The sequence below is a fragment of the Puma concolor genome, chromosome E4 (genome assembly GCF_028749965.1).
Source record: "Puma concolor isolate L17-30 chromosome E4, mPumCon1.1.hap2, whole genome shotgun sequence".
Taxonomy (NCBI): Eukaryota; Metazoa; Chordata; class Mammalia; order Carnivora; family Felidae; genus Puma; species Puma concolor.
The window spans coordinates 6804681-6823082 of NC_141683.1; the positions used below are offsets into that span (position 1 = coordinate 6804681).

Genomic DNA, 18402 nt, shown 5'->3' on the forward strand with positions numbered 1-18402 from the left:
TCTAAAACTGTTGTGTCATTAACTCTGTTGGTTCAACTCTCTGGGAAAAGATTCTCTGTTCATGTAAGTGCACTTACTCCCTGGATGTTGTCACTAGTCTAGTGGCTTTTGCTAAATAAACCTTTCTGATTTCTAAAAGCTTTTCCATGGTCTCTTCTTGCTTCTTCTATCCCACCTGCTGCCTGACCTCCCCTCCCTCCCACCCCACTTCCCAAGCCAGCGGCCATCAGCTCTGCGACACACGGTTCTCAAGGGTTGTGGTGTTCAGAAAACAAAGAGGGGAGGAAAGCGGAAAGCAGTGCCTTCGGCTACAGTTTGTATAGACCAGCCTTGCGGGATCAGGTTCTACGGTGGTTACGATCCGAGGATGATTTTGCTTCCCCGGGGGACGTGTGACCTTTGCTTGTCACGACTGGGGGAAGGATGCTTTTGACGTTTAGTGGGTAGAAGCCAGAGATGTTTGCTAAATATCCTACGATGCGCAGGTCAACCCCCCCCCACCCCTTCCCCCCACCCCCACAACAGAAGCATCCAGCCTCAGTGTCAGTAGTGCTGAGGCTGAGAGACCCTGGGCTTGTGCCCGTTTTTTCAGACTCTCCCAACCCCGGGTCTTTTGAAACTCCAGGCATCCTTGGCATATCAGCAAGTGTTGGGTGCTTGAGAAAGTACATCATAGATGTTTTCGGATGTAACTCCAATCACCCAGAGTATAAAATTTCATTGACCCCTGACTACACGTCTGAAATATACATGGGATTCTGACTGGAGTCAAAGCTGGCCCCTCCGCACACCTACCTGCAAATATCATGATGTCACTGCAGCACAGCTCAGTGGGAGAGCCCTCCCTGGCTCGTGGGCTCTCGGCTTTCCTGCCAGGCGTAGAAACGAAAGGGAGGTGCAATGCTAGCCAGGGAAGAGCGTCCGAGAACTAGAAGCCACCGTCCTGGAAACCAGTTACGTTGGCCAGAGCTCTGAGCCCTTTGGAAGGCAGAGGGTTTGTTGAACCTGGTACTTTGTAAGGCCCAGCTCTGCGGGAAAGCTGAGAGTCCGATCCGCCAGCTTCTCACGCCCTTTAGCCCCTTCCTGACTGAGCGAATGGAACGCAGCCTCGTTTTCTCATCTGTAAAATGGAGATAGAACCTGCCAAGTAAAGCGATAACGAAGAGTAAATGAGGTTGCATTTTAAAGGCAGAGCACCTGGCAGGGGCTCAGGGCACCCCTAGCGCTTACCTTCTGATCGGCTGGGGGAGGGGAGGTTGTACCCGTTACCCGTTGGTCAGTGCAGTTGTGTGGTGGGTTGTGTTTTCTGTGTGCTGAAGCGTTACTCAGACCTCCGCCTTGAGACAGCAGGGCAGTGGGGGGGCGGCAACGATGCTATTAAACGTGAAAGGCAGAGAGCACCTGTCTTTACACTCAAGCACCTGCCAAGGTGACAGGTAGCATGTGCCATGGCCCTTGAGCTCGATCCCCTGTGCCTGTGATATGGGTGCCCTGGTGGAGGGAGTGCGGGTTGGACAGAGGGTGTGCAGCCAGACAAAAGCTGATTCCTCTCCTGACTCTCCCACAGACCAAGGTAAGGCCACAAGGCCCCCGTGTGGGCCCCTCCCTTACTCCCTCAAGAGCCCCGTCGAGGGGACACACATGCGCAGTGATGCATGTCAGGGGCATCTTCAAGGGCTTGGGTGGCCTTTCCCTTTAAGGAAACAGGAAGTCAGAGTGAGGACTCCTTTGGTCTCTCCCCTGGGGGGTCCAGGGAGTGATGTCAGGGCTGCCTAGAATGACCGCCAACCCCAGAGTGGACAGGCTGGGACCCTGGAGTCCACGGTTCAAGTACACTCTTAGACTCTGGCTGGGTTGGTAGAGGGTGGAGGGCGGGGGAGAGGGGGTGGGAAATGTTCTCACGGTGTGGGACATGATGGGATTTGAGCCCAGCCTCTCTCAAAAGAACCACAAATGATATTTTCGCAGGACAGGGTTAAGCAGAGACAGCTCTCCTGACCCAGAAGGTGAGGCTTCGGGAAAACTTCCTACATGATCACCGGAAGGGCAAGGGGAGAGCCTCTACCCTGACCTGTCCGTACACAGGGGGGCCTGTGTCCCCCCGGTTCTACCCCTCAGGAGCTCGAACACCTGAGCAGCTTTCAGACTGTGCGGAAGTCCTTCCGGGGAAGCTTCCCTGTGCCAACAGGAAAGGGTGGGCAACTCTCTCCCCTCTTGGGGGGTGGGGCAGGGACTGACTGACCACGGGGGACCAGCAAGGGGGCCAGGATCTGAGGGCAGTGTTCTCATACCTGAGCTCCACTGGAGTCACCTGGAGGGCTGGTCAGAGCACAGATGGCTGGCCTACCCCTGGAGTTTCTGATTGTGTGCATCTGAGACGGGCCTGAGATTTCATTTCTAGCAAATTCCCTGGGGATGCTGACACTGCGGATCTGGGCACCTCACTTTGAAAAGCACCCTGTAGAGGCTCTTCCCAACCTTGAGGAGGAGAGGGGCGGGGGAGGGGGGTGGCGAGGGGTGGAGAGGTGGGCCTGGTGTTGCTAAGCAACCGTTAGCCACAGGGAAATGGGACGGGGCCCCTGGGAAGGAGAGCAGGCAGACCAGGCGACCTCAGACTTGACAGAAGGCCGTGGCCAGTGTCGGTTTATTGACATCTCTCCGGAGGCGGAAACAGGCTCCGTCGCCTCTTGACCGAGGCGTCCGCTCACCATCCCGCGGGCCTACTTGAAGGCCTGGCAGCTGCCGGAGGAGAGCCTGTCCCCCGGCCGCGCCTTCTCCTTGCCCCAGAGGGTCTTGAGCTTGCGGTAGTACACCTTGCAGCTGAAGCCCTCCCGGAAGCCCCCCTTGATGTGGCTCTTGAGGGAGTGCAGCGTGGGGTACATGCGGCAGCAGGCTGCGCACTTGTAGCCGCTCTGCTGGGCGGGGTGCCACCTGGCGGCCTTCAGGATGTCCTGGGACGTGATGCCGTCCGTGGAGGCCAGGCCGTGCCCGAATTTCTTGGCGGCCTCCCGGGGGCAGGCGTCCTCCTGGGAGGAAGAGGACGAGCAGATGCTCTCAGCCGGGTCCTCGGGCAGGCAGCCGTGCCCCCTGCCCTTGTCCCGCTGCACCTCTGGGAAGCTGTAGGCCTCCAGGTGGCTCTCTTGGTCCGTGCAGACGAAGTAGCTGTAAGGGGAGAACCAGGGCCGGTAGACAGTGCAGCCCCGCCGGGGCTCCCTGGTCTGGGGGTCCCCCAAAAGGCAGTCTGCAGAGGAAGACAGGGGTGGGTGTGAGCGGGAGGCCCGGAGCGGCCAGAGGCCACGGGAGAAGCAGACAGGCAGGAAGGCCGGGCCTGGGGTCGGGTGGCCTCTGTCCCACCTTGACTACAGTTGTTGTTTTTTTGAAGTGTATTTATGTTTGAGAGTGAGCAGGGTAAAGGCAGAGGTGTGGGGGGCGCGGAGAGAGAGAGAATCCCAAGCAGGTTCTGTACTGTTAGCAGGGAGCCCGATGCGGGGCTCAAACTCAAGAAAATGAGATTATGACCTGAGCCAAAACCAAGAGTCAGGCACTTAACCGGCTGAGCCACCCAGGCGCCCCCCCCCCCCCCGACTGCTGTTCTGAGAGCAGGTGACACCCAGGGTGGGGGGGTGGGGGGTAGCCGTTGAAGGCATTCCTTCCTGCCGCTCACAGCTCCGTGAGTGGCAGCTTGATCTCTGGGCGGTGGAGAGTGCCTTCGTTCACTAAGCCTTGACATTTGTCAGGTGCCTCCCTCCCTGCACACAGCTTTCCTCTGCCTCCGAGGAGACGGGCAGGGAGCTCAGCCAACAGCCAGACGTCTGGCTTCCTGCAGTCTGTTTCCCACCACCCATGGTTGTGGCCATTTTTCCGGCCTCAACACCTGTCTTCCCGTAACAACCCGAGCAGGCCGAGGCCCCTGTGCCACCCCCGTGTGAGAGGCAGGCGAGGAGAAGCGGGGCCCCTCCAGGCCTGTGGGGTGTCCGCTCCAGGAAGGACGAGGCAGGAGACCACAGGGGAAAAGGCGCCCTCCAGCAGTCCTTGCCCCTCCAGCCTCTCCCATGTGCCCGCCGGGGCGGAGAAGGCCTCACCTGGAGAGAGAACCGTGTTCTGCACCCCATGCCGGAGAGCGCTGCCGAAGTACTGGGGTGACAGGGCCTGAGCTGGGCTGGGCGCCTCCGTGAGTAATGCGGTCTTTGCGATGTCTGGGTTACAGAAGAAACACTCTGGTGAGCTGACGTGGAAGTCCTCGTCTTGGTGACCCCCCTCCCCGACATACCTAGAGGCTCCACCTTGGGACCCTATGACCTCGCAAAGCCAAAGAGAAACCATGCCCTCTTTTGTACCCAGATAGGCAGAACTGTTCTGGGTGGCATCCCAGGGAATTCCAAATGGGGCATTTTTGTTGATCTGGGGAAGATTCTCTCCAAAGGAGAATTTGAGATGCAGACCGATGGGCAGCTTTCTGCCTGGCCCGCCTTTCTCCTGACCTTCATGCAGCTCGCTCTGTGTGCATGTGTGTGCATGTGTGTGCGTGTGTGCGTGTGTGTGTGTGTGTGTGCGCGCGTCTGTCTGCCTGCCTGCCTGCCTGCCTGCCTGTGTGTCTGTCTTCATTCTGCATTCCAGCCTCTGGGCTCGCTCCAGGATCCAAGGGAGGGAGTCTAGTCATGGACCCCATATCCCTCATAGGTTACATGGTCCCTTTGATGATGAGAAGCCAGTGTCTCCGAACGAAACCTCTCTCACCCATAGGCAGGGAGCGCTTGGGTGCCCCCTGGATGGCTGCTAGCGCTTGATAAAAAGCCAGCCTGCTTCAAATCCCAGAGTGGTATCTGTGCTCCGTTTGAGAAACCAACGTTTAAGGGTCCTCTGCCCAGGCATATAGATACTGAGGAGACCCAGCTCCTCCGTAGAGCAGCCCCCTCAAGCTTTAATGTGCACACTCCTCCAGGGATCACCCAGAGGTCTTGTTAAACACACAGGCTCTGCCTCAGCAGTCCTGGGGGCGGCCTGAAATTCTGCATTTCTAACAAGTGCCCAGGTGATGCCCACGTGGACACCCCACAGACCGCACTGTGAGTAGTGAGTCCTCAGAGGCCCATGTTTATTCCATGATGTCCTCAGTGACCCTGCCTCTTAGGTTCCTACTGATGGATTGGAGAGTCTTCTCCAGCTTGTCAAAACAGGCCTGAACCTGGCACATACCCTACATAGACTGTCACCTGAGATTCTAGAAGAAAAAGAACTTTTTGAGAACAAATGTTTCCCCATCCTTCCCTTGCCGGAAATGAATAAACAGCAGGGACTACTTACCGTGAATGCAGCATTTTGAAAAATTATTTTCTCCCCGTGTGTAATTTGCCTGTCTCACTAAATCGTAGTCCTGTAACATGATCTGGTAGAGGACTCAATTAAAAGCTTCCGAAAAACCACATTTTTGTGGCCCTAGTGGCACCGGAGTTTACCTGGCAAGCTGGTGGCATGTGAGGACATAATGTCAGGAAACGCGCTCAGGGCAGAGGAAGAGATTCGAGGTCCAGAAATGCTGAGGAGTGAGAAGTTCTCCATGTTGTGACTACCGTAGGGTATGGAGATTATGCACCTGTTCCCAAGAGGCTGTTTGGGTTGTCCAGACGATAAACATTCTGAGCACCGTTGACATCACAAGGTCACCTGATTCCACTCCCCAGCTAGGGTATCCCTTTCAAACATGGATAGCATCTATCACGTTCTGTAAAGATTTCTTTTGACTTGTCATTCCTCGTTGGCTGGCCTGGATTGAGGATACCTGGGGCGGGGGGTGGGGGAGGGGAGAAGGAAGCATATGGCAGAAATGTGATGGTGATATAATCTGTTGACAGCCCCCCGCCCCCCGACTTTGATCTTTGGTGTCATTTTTGTGTCATTGCTGTCACCCCCTCCCCCCCAGCTCTGGGGACCTCTGTCCTCTCCGGATAACCTTCTTGCTTTCCTTCACCTGCCTAACCTCTGCCATCAGATGTTTTTGTTGTTTCTGCTTTTTAGTTTGGTGTGTGACTTTTACATTTTCCTTGGAAATCGTTTCAAAGTTAGAAAAAACTGCAAAAATAAAATTAGTATGAAGAGCAGCCATACATTCTGTATCCAGATTTGCCTGTTGTTAACATTTTACTGCATTTGCTTTACCAATTCCACCCCCCCCCCCCGCCCCGGCCCCCAGCATGCTTTGTTTTCTGAACTATTTGAAGGTAAGTTACAAGCGTCCTGTCCCTTTGTGTCGAAATACTTCAGTGTGTCCGTCCCAAGAACAGGGACCAGATAATGCTTTAAATGGTTGGTGCTATTTTCAGCAAATGGGTGGCTTAACACCATTATAAGCCTTTTTCCTGGTGACACTGAACTCCAGAGTAACAAGGTTGCCTCTGTGTCCCTGCTACCCTCTCCTGTGACAACCTAGCGCTGGAGGGAAGTGGGGGAAGGATGAAAGGTGAGAATGCTCCATGCTAATCGTCACAACAGGTGCAGACTAGGTACATCGGTGTATTGGATCTAAATGTGTGTGCTTGTGCAGCGTGGAAAGATCTGGTCTGGTCTGTGAGCAGCGGCAGCCTCCCCTTGCAGTGTGCTGAGCAAGCGGGCGTGTGAGTAAGCATCTGTGTAGGAGGGCCCGGAGTTGTCGTCTTGCTGGTGTTCCTCCGGAGCGCTGAAACCTTGTGGGACAGTGTGGAGAACCTGATTTCCTTGCCCGCCCACCTCGGAGCCCGGTTGGAAAGCTTAGAATGAATTGGAATGTCACTGATGCCCTGGCCTTTGGCAGCTTTGAGGGTATCGGCGATTTGATTTGGCCCTCGTGGTGCAGAGAAAAATCACGGGGTCCTGGGAGTCGGTGTGGGTGAGTCCTCATCCCCGCTCTGCTGTTCGCTCCCTGTGCAGTGTTAGGCACGCCTCCCGGCCACCGTGTTTTCCTGTTTTGTTAACTTAGACAGTTGGAATGGATGGACATCTTCCTGGTCGAAAACCTGGTGGTTTATGTGCGGAGGTGGGACAGCATAGTAATGAGCGATGCACGTAGGGGTCCAGAAGACTTTGAACTTCCTCCTGCCGTGGGTCATTGAATTCTTCCCACTGCCAGCTGGGAAATTCCGACAGACTTCCTGAAAAGGGGGCTCAAAATATTGGGGTGCCCATGGGAGACTGTGTCAGTGCTTGTTTGTAGAGTTTTTAAAAACAGGACTCTTGGTTTGGTTATTGAAAAGGTCATGGGAACCTGGTCGCCCAGGGTTGGTTGTAATCCTGACAGCAGGGCCTCTGTCTTGCACGCTATACCCTCTTGGTATGTTGTTGCTGGTGGCCCCCAGGCAGGAGGTGACACTCCCAAAGCGGTCGGTCACTACATAAAATGTGTCTCTCTCTTGTTTGTTTCCCACCTGCTTTCCGAGCCCCTTTCTCGGACAGGTAAGATACCGTCTTTCTTACAGATGACCCACGTCACAGGTGTCTCCCTCTGCTTGGATGTGTGCATGTTGGGGGTGCTGTTGGGCGGGCCACCGGGTCGGGATCCTATCACCTTTCAACCATCTCCATTAGGTTCTGAACCACCAAGCCTCTGGTCCAAAGGGAGGGACAGAGCGTGGGGGTCATCGGTGCCATCAGCAGGAAGGGGGCTCCTTGCACGTCCTTCAGGTCTGGAAATGCAGGAAGCCCCCAGCCAGAATCCCACCTCAGACAGAAGGGCGGTTGCTCCCGGACTGACCTCGAGAGAGGGTCTTGAGTGGCTTTTGTAAATGGAAAAAGGCCCAGGAGCAGTTTCTCTACAATGTCTGCCCATAATGTGGTCGGTTTTTTAAGTATTCGTATAAAAAGCCAGTTCAATGAAACCAACTTCTTAAATGCCGACTCATGCCAGGTTCCATGCTGAGCATTGTAGAAAATAAAAGTCAAGATGTTCCATCCCCTCCAAGAGCTGACCGTTTTATCATAGAGACAAGGTGTGTTGGCCAGAAAGTCTCAGAGCATTGTAAAGAGACCAAATGATGGGTTATCTTTAAACTTCTTAAGAATTCAGTACATGCGTCCTAAAAGGTAGAGAGCAGGAAGTGTAGAAAATCCTCAACGGTGCCTAATCCAGAAGCTATTTATGTTTTATTAGAATGTGTTTTTAAAATAAGAGGAGCTCACCGTTTACCAGTCACTTTGACAGGTGTTTTTGGTACTTACACATTCAGAAATGAGCGTGTCTGCACTAAAAGTTCACTTTAAACCAAGAAGGAAACCACCACGGAAACATCTGAGCCAGGAAGTGGTGAGGGATCAGGATCTCCTTCCCCTGCGAACCTCTCTTGAACATTTGCCCTGGTTTCGTGGTGGCCCAAATACGTTCTAGTTTGGGGGAAAAGAGTCAAATGCTTTCATTTCCAAGGGCTACTCTGAGTTCACAGATGTTATGATCAAAGAAAAATTAGGAGGGTGCGGGATGTGTGATAGGCAAGTTACGCGAAAGCAGGTGACATGGCAAGATAACGCCTTTAGGAGGAGAGTCAGGAGCTGATAACCCCTTTGTGGGTCCGGCTGGAGCTCTTGCTAGTGTGACGTGTCTACACCTGGAGACCAGGCAGCCTGAACCTGTCAGCTCTGTGCCCCGGCCCCCAGGGTTGTCCCCACCCAGCTCTTCACGGCCCCCGAAGTGGTGCTTTCCGTGTGTGTGCGGTAGATACGCACACTGGGGGGATTCATCCACCCCTCGTCCCCCGCTTCCTGTGCCGCCCAAAGACCTTTACAATAGGGCTTCCCTAGGTAGTTACAGAAGGGATACGGCTGCTGAAAGCACAGTAAAGAGACCTGCATCCCCTGTCCCAGGACTCCGCAGTGCAGGGCAGGAGAACTACTTTATGCCGAGTTCAGCAGAAGACAAAGCATCCCCCCGACCTCAGTTACTCTTGGGAAGGCTCCGCATGCATAGGCCTTTACAGGTGTTGATGAAGATTGGAGTCTGTGATCAAGTATAACCTCTCCTTCCCCAAGATTGACAGAATATACGGAGCAGTTGGTAAGGACAGAAACCTCACGCGTGATTCCAAGGCCCCCGGGGTGCATCTGGAGCTCCCTTGAGGATTGAGCTGGATCTCCAGGTCGGGGAGGAGTCCCTGTTGCCAGTGTGTAGACCATGTGGCTTACAGCCCTGAGCTCCGTTCCTTGGAGTTATGATCTCGGCCTCCATAAGTCTCCAGCTGCAAAATGGGTTTAGCAGTTCAACTGAGGATACTCATTGAGCACCTACTGTATACCAGACCAGGCTAGCCGTTCAGGACACGGAAGTGAATGAGACATGGCCTTCACCCTCCAGATGTTCACAACCCGGTGGGTTTGAGTTAATCTTTCGAACCAAAGATCCCGGAGAGAAGGCCTTCTGCGAGGTGTGTTCCACGATCCCAGGCAGAGCGAGGTGGTGGAAAGGGAGAGAAAACCTGAGCTCTGGTTCCACCCCACCAGTAATCGGCCCCGTGACCTCGGGCCTGCCAGGTACTTATCACTGGGAGCCCCACCTTGCTCATGTATAAATAGAATTCCTGCCACCACCCCTCCAGGTTGTCGTGAGGGTGTCGGTCAAGTTCCCCCGGCTTCCTTGGCCCCGAGTTCGTACGCGTTTGGTGTGAGCCCGGCCGGAGTCCCCACGGCGCATCTGAGCATGCAGCTTCCCATTGTCCCCAGTGCCTCCTCAGGAGTAAGGAGGCCCGTTTCCCACCGTGAAAATGTGCCACGCAGGTGGCTTCCACTTTGAGCCTGACCTCCAGCGTCTGTCCCCATGCTTGTGTCCCCTCAGCTTGTGTTCACAGCAACATACAAATACCGTAGTTCATTACTTCCATCATTTCTTCTTCAGACGGCTCGGTGACCCCAAGGTAAGGGGTCAAGCCGTGGGGCAAGGAGGCAGGTTTCACGGGATGAGTTACCTTTAGGTTCTAAGTTTATGGCTGGAGCTTGCCCCTCATTAACTGGGTGGGGCAGAACTAGAGTGGCTAGTTCTAGCAATGGATGGACTTTCCCATCAAGAAAACCGGATCGGGAGGCTCAAGAGTGTGCCGGCTCTTTTGAATGTTCCCAAAGCCTCGGGAAGGGACAGCTGTGGGCGTGGGATCAGGGAACGCAGCAGAGTGACGTGGCCCAGAGCCCCGCGTGCCTCCGCTCACCGTTCCCATCTTCCCCTCTGTTTGCAGTGGACCACAGCATGTTCGAGAACTTGAATGCGGCCCTTCCTCCAAAGCTGCAGCCCGGCTGCTCCCTCCCCCACCTGTCCAGGCTGACGGCCCCCGGCTCTGCCGCCCCGGGGTCTGCGGAGCCTGGGGGGCCGGGGCTCCGGGTGGGTGGCAGCCAGCACCTCAAGAACCTGGGCAGAGCCGTGGGGGCCAAAGTTAACGACTTCCTGAGGAGAAAAGAGCCCTCGAGCCTGGACGGTGCGGGCGCCAGGGAGATCAACAGGCCGGCGGGCGCGCGGCTGAACGGCGGGGCCGTGGAGGCTGACAGGTGAGCGCAGGAGGCTTGCTTGCAGAGCTCCAGGCCGAACCCGTGTCTCCGGGGGACATGAGGTTGTCACGCGGGGAATGGCCGGGGCGATGCTCCTGCTTGCTGACTGCCACCCCACCGCAGCTAAGGCGTCCTGAGCGCCCATCGCGTGTCAGCAGACGCCCGGCTACGTGCTTCCCCGTCCCTTGCAGCGACTTTGCGAGGTAGATCCCATTGTTACCACTTTGCACGTAACTGAGGTGGGGGGGGCGGGTAGCATGAGGAGCTTAAGGTTACCAAGTTAGTGATGGGCAGGGTGGAATCCGAACCCAGGCGTTGCCTGCAGCTGCCCAGGTGGATTCTAACACCCAGCCGCACCTTCGAGCCCCGGCCCCGGCCGATGACGGTGGAGGAAAGTGGGTGTCTGTGGGACCCACTGGGGCCGGCGAGGGAGAAGCCTGCTGTGGTGGGCCTCCTGTTCTCATGCCCACACGTCCCTTCTAGGCCTTGCTTTATTTATTTTTTTTAATGTCTATTTTTGAGAGACGGAGGGCACGCAGGGGAGGGGTAGAGGGAGAGGGAGACACAGAATCCGAAGCAGGCTCCAGGCTCTGAGCTCTCAGCACAGAGCCCGACACGGGGCTCGAACCCACGAACCGTGAGATGGTGACCCGAGCCAAAGCTGGATGCTTAACCGACTGAGCCCTCTAGGCTCCCCCCAGGCCTTGTTTTAAACACCTGCTGTGCTCCTGAGCCGGCAGGTCCTTTGTAGGGCTCATCACACGGGCTCTGACATGACTCGGTTCACCAGTGGTCCCAGCGGCACTACTCTGCTGTTGTGAGCACTGAGGGGGGTGTGACGGGCGGAAGGCCAGCTCTGTCGGCTGCCACAACCCACACGCCACACCGGGGACGGGGCCCGAGCAGGGAGGTGTGTGCCGGGTGGGGGAGCCACTGGGCAGCTGGGGGGCTTGGGGCGTCGCCATCCTTAAAGCACACGCGCTTGTCGCCTCAACCCCACAGGTCAGCCCTGCAGGACGCGTTCCCTCGTCTGGACCCCCCGCCTCCCATTACCAGGAAGCGAACCCCTCGTGCCCTGAAGACCACGCAGGACATGCTGATCTCGCCGCAGCCAGTCCTGAGCAGCCTGGAGTACGGGACAGAGCTGCCTCCTGGGCAGCCCCGGGAACCCCTTCCCGCCGCCCAGCCCGACGTTCCCGCGGAAACGGCAGAGAGGGGCGAGGCTCTGCCCAACGGAGAGGTCTCCCTGTCAGTGCCCGACCTGATCCACCAGAACAGCCAGGACGAACCCAAACCGAAGATAACTGAGTGCAGAAGGGCCTCCTCCCCTGGCCTCCTCGAGAGGAACGGCCTCAAGCGCAGCCTGAGCCCCGTCCGCCTGGCCCAGCCGCCGGAGGACAGTGGCCCCCCGCCTCGGGCACGGACCTCCAGCCTTGACAATGAGGGCCCGCACCCAGACCTGCTGTCCTTTGAGTAGGGCCCCTTCTGCCTGCCGGGCACCCCCTTCCCCTCTGCCGTCCCCATCCCTGGTGCCCCCTGGCCCTTGCCCCGGCTCCGCGTGCCCTTTGCCCCCTTGTGCAGAGATCAGAGCGCCGATCCGGGGCCAGGCTCCCTGAGTCACCCTAGTTAGAGCCTCTGTCTGCCGAATGCTAAAGGGCTGGGCTGTGGCTCCCGAGCCTCATTTTCTAGAAGCTCCCCCCTCCGGGGCCGGCTGCCACACTGGGGGATGGGAGCATCGCTGTTCCCAGGCAGCCCGGACTTCCCACCGGCCTGCAGGGCCACCAGCCTGGGATGAAGGGTCTTGCAGGAATGGTCTCTGCCTGCCCCCCACATGCCACCTGTGCCCCCGCCCCCACTCTTCGCCCTTCAGACCCTGGTTCATTTCTTTTGCCTCTGGTTGGGGCATCGGGCCGAATGGAGAATTGATGGGTTGGGCTGACGACGGGCCCAGACCTGGAAAGCCACACACCCTGCTCCTCCTGGTCCCAAGACCGTGGGTTGTCCCCTCACCTCTACCCTTTGGGGGCCTGAGACTTGGGCGCAGCCTTGTCACCGAGGGTTCTCAGGGCATTTTCCACCTGCCCTGTTGGGGGACACACCAGGCCCCCCGGGGCCGACCACTGAGAAGGCGCTGGGGAAAGCCATGCGACCAGCCGCTAGTGGGCTCCGTGCGCAGAAGGAAAGGCCAGGGCCCCCCTTGCTGTGTGTGAGGACAGGGCGAGGCGGGCCCCTGAGGAAGCAGAGGAAGCAGCTGAGCAGATTAGCACCTTGCTTTGGGGGGAAGGCCCAGGAACTTGGCCTCCAGGGAGCCGGCCCCAGGAGAACCCAGAGCAGAAGTCACAGAGAAGACAGGGTGAGGACAGAGAAGGCTTTGAGGGAGCGCCCACAGCCTGAAATGATGCGGCTCTGGGGTCTGGGCGTGGTGAGTGAGAGAGCCAGAGTGACCAGGGAGACTGGGAACGAGGCACAAAGCCACCTTCCACTGAGCAGGAGGCGCTGTGTTCTGCTAAGTTGCCCGGGTCTCCCTGGAGAGCCTCTGCCCTGCCTTTCCCTGCCCCGATGACGCACGGTCCTCTCGCTCCCTGCCTTTGCGATCTATGTCAGGGACTCACCCGGTTCATCCTGCCCTCCTGGCTTTACCCATTTTATGTTCCTCTGTCCCACCAGGAGTCCCTGTCAGCGGGGCGGGGCGGGTGATCCCAGCCCCGGGGGCCTTTGCAGCTAGATGATTTGTTGAACAGGGTGGCCGGCTCCCCGGGCGAAGGCAGGTGCAGCATGGCCTGACAGACTGTCGGGCTGTCTTCCCCCTAGGGTTCCTGCTGCCTCCCCTCTTCTGTCCATCATTCAGCTGCCCCCTCGCCGCCCCCCACAGTGCTCACCTCCCATCACCCAGCTCCTCCTGCCCACCCCCCCGGGAGAAACATCCAAGCTAACTCCTGTAGACTTGGAAGCCTGGGGGCGGCGGGTGGGGGGATGCCAGGAAGCTGGTTGCCCTTCCTGCGTGTTTCTGCAGCGGCTGCGACCTTGCCACAGCTTTCCCACCCCGTCTTTCATTGCTCTGGAAAGCAAGGCTTCGCTGCGTTTTCACACCGGAGCCTCATGTATCCCCCGAGGGTCTGCACATGTCGGGCACCCTACGGGCCGTGGTGGAGTGGGCAGTGACTGGAGGTCTAGGTCCTGGCTCAACGCCAAGAACATCACGACGATGTGCTAACCTGACCCGGAGGCTCTAAAGTTCTCGGGACCACATTTGGAGGCCTGTGAGTTTTCCCAGAATGGCTTGGAGTTTTGCATGAGACACAGAGCAGGAGGGGGTGAGGGCAGAGAGCCGAAACACATTTGCTGGGAGTTCACACAGCTCCACGAGAGCCTCCGTACGGGAAGCTTGGTTTGCTTCTCTGGTGGGGAAGTTGGCAGGCCCTTGTGCTCTGGGGCTCCTCCTCCGGAGATCGGGGTGGCCCCGGCCAGGTGATGGGGGCAACCGTGTGTGCAGAGGTTGCAGGCCCGGGCTGGCTTAAGCACCTTGCTCTGCACACCACACCCGGCCACTGCTGAGGTCCTGGCCCTCAGATTCAGGGTTAGCACGGGAACCCTACCAGCTTGTCCCGGTGCCACGGCCAGGATGACCCCAGAGTTCTCCGGACTCGTGTCTGCTACCAAACGAGGCTCCGATCTTCGGCCTCTCTGTGATCTCTACCCTGGCCATTGTCCTCCAGCCGAGGCGATGCTGCCACCTGGGGGAGGGGGGTCGAGCCTGAAATCCCGTCCTAGGTGCTGCAGACGCTACCCGGTGCTAGGGGCTAAGTGCCACCCGGGACAGCAGCAGGGGCAACTTCCAATCCTGCTGAGGGCCTGGGCAAAGACCAGTTCTCCATCCAAAGCCCCATTTGGCTTCCCATGTCTGTCTCAACAGCCTGACCTTCCTGTGATCACAGCATGGCAACCGGCACCCCCCCCAACACACACACACACACACACACACACACACACCCAGCTTCTCTGGGAGCTTGGCCCTTGGGTGGCCCAGTTACGCAAAGGCAGGATACCAAGAGTGAAGGACCATCTTCTATGTCTGCATAAGGAAGTTGGGGGCACGGAGTCTTTTCTCTCCCCGATACTCCCCCAACCCCACTGTACCCCCCTAGTCAACACGTAGCTTTCCCCTGATAAATCACAGGTGAGCTTCCAGAACCTGGCAGGTGGGTGGCACATCCCCCCGCACAGAGAGAAACGCGTCTGTTCTGTGCGTGGATGGTCTGAAGACAGACACGCACGGGATCCATCGACTTTGAAAGAGCAAAGAGGTCGGCCCCAGTCTGGGAGAGGAAGAAGATTACGGATCTATTCTGAGTATTTTCTAGATATTTTATATTTATATTTTTAGTAGTTTTCCGGTAGAAGGAAACTGCAGAATAAAATGATCGGCTTCGGTTTTGCTGGTTTCGTTTGGTTTCTCCAGACTGATGGGAAGTGGTTGGTCTTCTCGAGGCTCGCTTGTTGGGTGGAGAGCGTTGGCATTTAGGGTTATGAGCCTGCCCTGGGGAGGCGAGGTTGGGGGGGGCGGTGGTTGCTGCTGGCTGACCTCCCACCTGGGGCCCTCGGGGGCCGTCATGTGCTCCCCTAACTGGCTGGCTGCTGAGCGTCCCCCTTCCCACCTGACCTGTGGCTGTTTCAGGGGCTTCAACATGACATGCGTGGGCAAGCCCCCTCCTCAGGAGGCGATGCGAGTGGACCCCTGGATTGTCCTCCAGGCAAAGACTTGACCTGGGGTCTATGGCCCTCTTCCACCGAGGAGGGGACACCGAGGCCTGCCCACACACAGACCTTCAGAGGGACCAGATCTGCGGTCAGGTTCTCAGAGTCACCATCAGCAGATGTCAGTCAACTACCCGGAGCTGCGGACAGAGGTACTTCCCACATTGGGGCGAGCTTGGCTCTGGCTTGCTTAGAGAACGTGGCTTAGAGCGGCGCTGGCCGGAAGCCTTGCTCCCCCAAGGCCGGTGTCGGGCCCAGGGACCCAGAGGACTCTCACAGCTGAGAACCCACCAGGCCTCTAACCACTTTAAAAGGGAGGAAGCGAGAACAGATGGGAGGGGGGAGAAAAAGGCCTTCAGTCTGTTCACAGCAGCCAGACACGTTTTTAAAGGGGGGGAAGGTTGGCGCCTTCCCGCCCAGCTCTGTCCTTTGCCCCCACGACCAGGCCCAGTGGTTGGATTCGACAGCACGCGGGGTCCCAGGCTCCACATCAGAAATGTCTGGGGCAGGAGGCTCCAGCCTTTTCCATCTCGAATTCCACTCCGTGCCTCGAGATGTGTGAAAAGACGGTGCTCTCAGGTTGCCTGCTCGCTCTGCAGTGGGCACAGTGCACTGTCCTGGGGAGGCAGGAGAAACACAAAAACCAACCCAGCCCGTTCTATGCCTGGGGGAAAAAAGCAAAAAAAAAAAAAAAAATTAAATAAATAAAGGCATTGAAAATACTTACAATAGCAACCTTTTCTTCAAGTGTAAGCTCCAATGATTATTCTTCAGGCAACTTTTCCCATTGGATGGCTCCGGGGTTGGCCTCCTCGGGCATTCAGGTGTGAAATGTGCCGTTGATACGCCTTTCTTTTCCGCTATTATGCGGGGTAGTTATTTTTGGCAAAGATCAACTAGGAAAAAGGGTAGCATAAAATTTTCTGGAAGCTTCTAAGTGTAAAAATGGATGTGCACAGGTCACTCCTAAGGCTGTTCTCTGAGCTGAGCTGATTGATGGTCTAGAGAGTGCATGTACTCAGACAACGTAACCAAGCCCCCCTGCATGAGCCGAGAGCCGTCTGGTGACACAGTGGTGACATGGTGGGAGAGGGGTGCCTGGTTTTCTCTCTCCGTGTTGGCAGTGGGTGAGGATGCCATGGGCCTGTGCCTCCTAACAGGCTACATTAGCAGGATATCAAAATACAACAGAAGCACCAAATGGGGGAGGGGGTGGGTCGTGGGAGGCAATTAACTTCACCTGGAAGTGTTTCTCCTCCGAGCTTGATCTTGCAATAATTACTGAAGAAAACGAACAAATCAGAGGCCATTCAGAACCCGCTTCGTTCCTGAAGTCCGTGCGCGTGCTGGCGGGGGAACCCCAGTTGGTATTCAGAATTAATGGAATTAGCTAATCGAGGACTGTGCCTCAGATGCTGCTCCGAACTCCGAGAACTCCTTCTCGTTCAGTTTGCTCCCAGGCTTTGGCATCCCTTTCAAGTCCGTGAATCCTGGGAGTGTTCTAGAACTCTCTGTGCTTTGACTCCCTGTCTCTACCACTGCAGAGAGTCCCAGCCCGGCCAGCGGCTGCTGATGACTCAGCAATGGTTTATCTTTGAGCTCTTGGCCCTCAGGGTCCCCTGGGCTTCACTCAACAAGCGGCATTTGGGATGCCCCATGCGGAGCCCCCACGGCGGCCCCCCTGTGAGTGGGAACACTTAATTAAGTCTGCACAAAGAAATACAGCCTGGTAGATGAATCCCGCCTCCCCCTGACTGTGTCCTAAGTGCAGATGGCATTTCATGTCTTTTCTCTCTCCCAAGGAAATCCACTCTGGAAACTTTAAGTTCAGTGAAAGCATCTCTGAGTACTTTACCCCCCCAGCCCGCTCCCCCTCCCTGCTGCCGTTTGCACTGGGGCACCCCGTGAAAGCCCACAGTCCCCACCACTGACTTCCTGCTAATGAGAAAATTCCTCCGCGTTGGTATCTAGGGCTCGTCCCTCCTCAGAGACAAATCCTCTTTGTGTCCAGCTTATCTCCAGCTGCTGCCATGATAAATGGTCCAACTCAAGGGAGCCAGGAGTAGGCCTGTCCCACGAAGCGAACCCCTTGGTTGTAGGCTGCACAGACAGGGAGGCGAGCTCAAGATGTTTAAAGACCAACCCCAGGCTGCTTGCTCTCTCGTGGAAGGTGCCTGAGGAACCGGGCCTTTAGAGTAGGAAACTGCCAGCATTTTCTCCTTGCGATAGGCCAGAAAGGAAAACAAAACGAAAAGCAACCTCCCAACAAATTGCAACTTGTTTTGTTGTTTTTTTTTTTTTTTTTTTTTTTTTGCTTTTACTCTTTAAAACTTCTAGAAGCTCTCAGTGCCGTTTGCTACCTTCTTCCTTAAAGCACCCGCCACGATTACCACCTTATGCTTTCTGGGTTCCTGTTTATTGCGTAACTCCTGGTGGTCTGGCGTGTATGCCCCCCCTTCATGGGCTAAGTCATGGCAACTTAAAAGATGTTCTCTGGGGCCGCCTGAGTGGCTCAGTCAGTGAAGCATCTGACTTCAGCTCAGGCCATGATCTCGTGGTTTGTTGGTTCGAGCCCCATGTCAGGCTCTATGCTGACAGCTGGGAACTTGGAGCCTGCTTCAGATTCTGTGTGTCTCTCTCTGCCCCTCCCCTGCTCATGCGCTGTCTCTCAAAAAATGAATAAACATTTAAAAAAAAAAAAAACGTTCCCTGTGGTTCCCTGCGAGGGTTCAGGTTGGCCCAGACCACCGTGAGGCCTGTGAAGGAGCAGCCTGGCCTTTTGAGATGGAGGGAAGTGAACTCCATCGTTCCCGTGACTGGCATGCAGCTGCAGCCAGTGCTTGAGCTCCCTCCACATCCTGAGCCCCCAGCGGACCCACCGGTTGCCGGATAGGAAAGCTCGGGACGAGTCTGGACTACCCATCTTGGACTAGCTTCCCAGCATCCTCCAGGTGATCTGGTAAATTCTGTTTCAGTCTTCCTTGCTCCATTCTACGTGCTGGGTCCTCTGTGTCAAGAACGGTCAGATAGATGGTCTTTGCCGCAGACCTGGCGAATTTTCTCTAAACCGGGCCGAGGTCTGCCGTTTCCCCAGAGCTGGGGCTTCCGGCCAGGGCGCGTAGGCCGCCTGGGAAGGGATCCCACGTGTGAGAAAAG

The 18402-nt window shown here is 56.6% G+C and overlaps 2 protein-coding genes across 12 annotated transcripts in view; one reads left to right on the top strand and one right to left on the bottom strand.

The window, feature by feature from the left end:
* The window catches only part of LOC112864763 (carboxyl-terminal PDZ ligand of neuronal nitric oxide synthase protein), a 285246-nt gene extending 272620 nt beyond the window's left edge, over window positions 1-12626 (top strand). For 8 of the 9 annotated variants that reach the window (XM_086693420.1, XM_086693421.1, XM_086693422.1 and 5 more), the window contains 2 exons: window positions 10185-10491; window positions 11494-12626. In XM_086693420.1, the coding sequence (XP_086549546.1) occupies window positions 10185-10491; window positions 11494-11968 (782 nt within the window). In that variant the 3' untranslated portion in view covers window positions 11969-12626. Of the gene's footprint in view, window positions 1-4320; window positions 7426-10184; window positions 10492-11493 lie in introns of those variants that run through there. The other variant, XM_025927847.2, reaches the window with a different exon arrangement.
* Window positions 2611-5603, bottom strand: SPATA46 (spermatogenesis associated 46). 3 transcript variants are annotated; one of them, XM_086693428.1, is made up of 3 exons: window positions 5457-5603; window positions 4083-4196; window positions 2611-3241 (listed from the first exon to the last, which is right to left on the bottom strand). In XM_086693428.1, the coding sequence occupies exons 1-3, from the start codon at window positions 5557-5559 to the stop codon at window positions 2721-2723; spliced, it is 738 nt and encodes a 245-aa protein (XP_086549554.1). In that variant the 5' UTR covers window positions 5560-5603; the 3' UTR covers window positions 2611-2720. The 3 variants fall into 3 exon arrangements, with proteins under 3 accessions (XP_086549554.1, XP_086549556.1, XP_086549555.1); XM_086693430.1 differs by having other exon boundaries at window positions 5305-5566; XM_086693429.1 differs by lacking the exon at window positions 5457-5603 and having other exon boundaries at window positions 4083-4524.
* Window positions 12627-18402: the final 5776 nt, after the last annotated feature.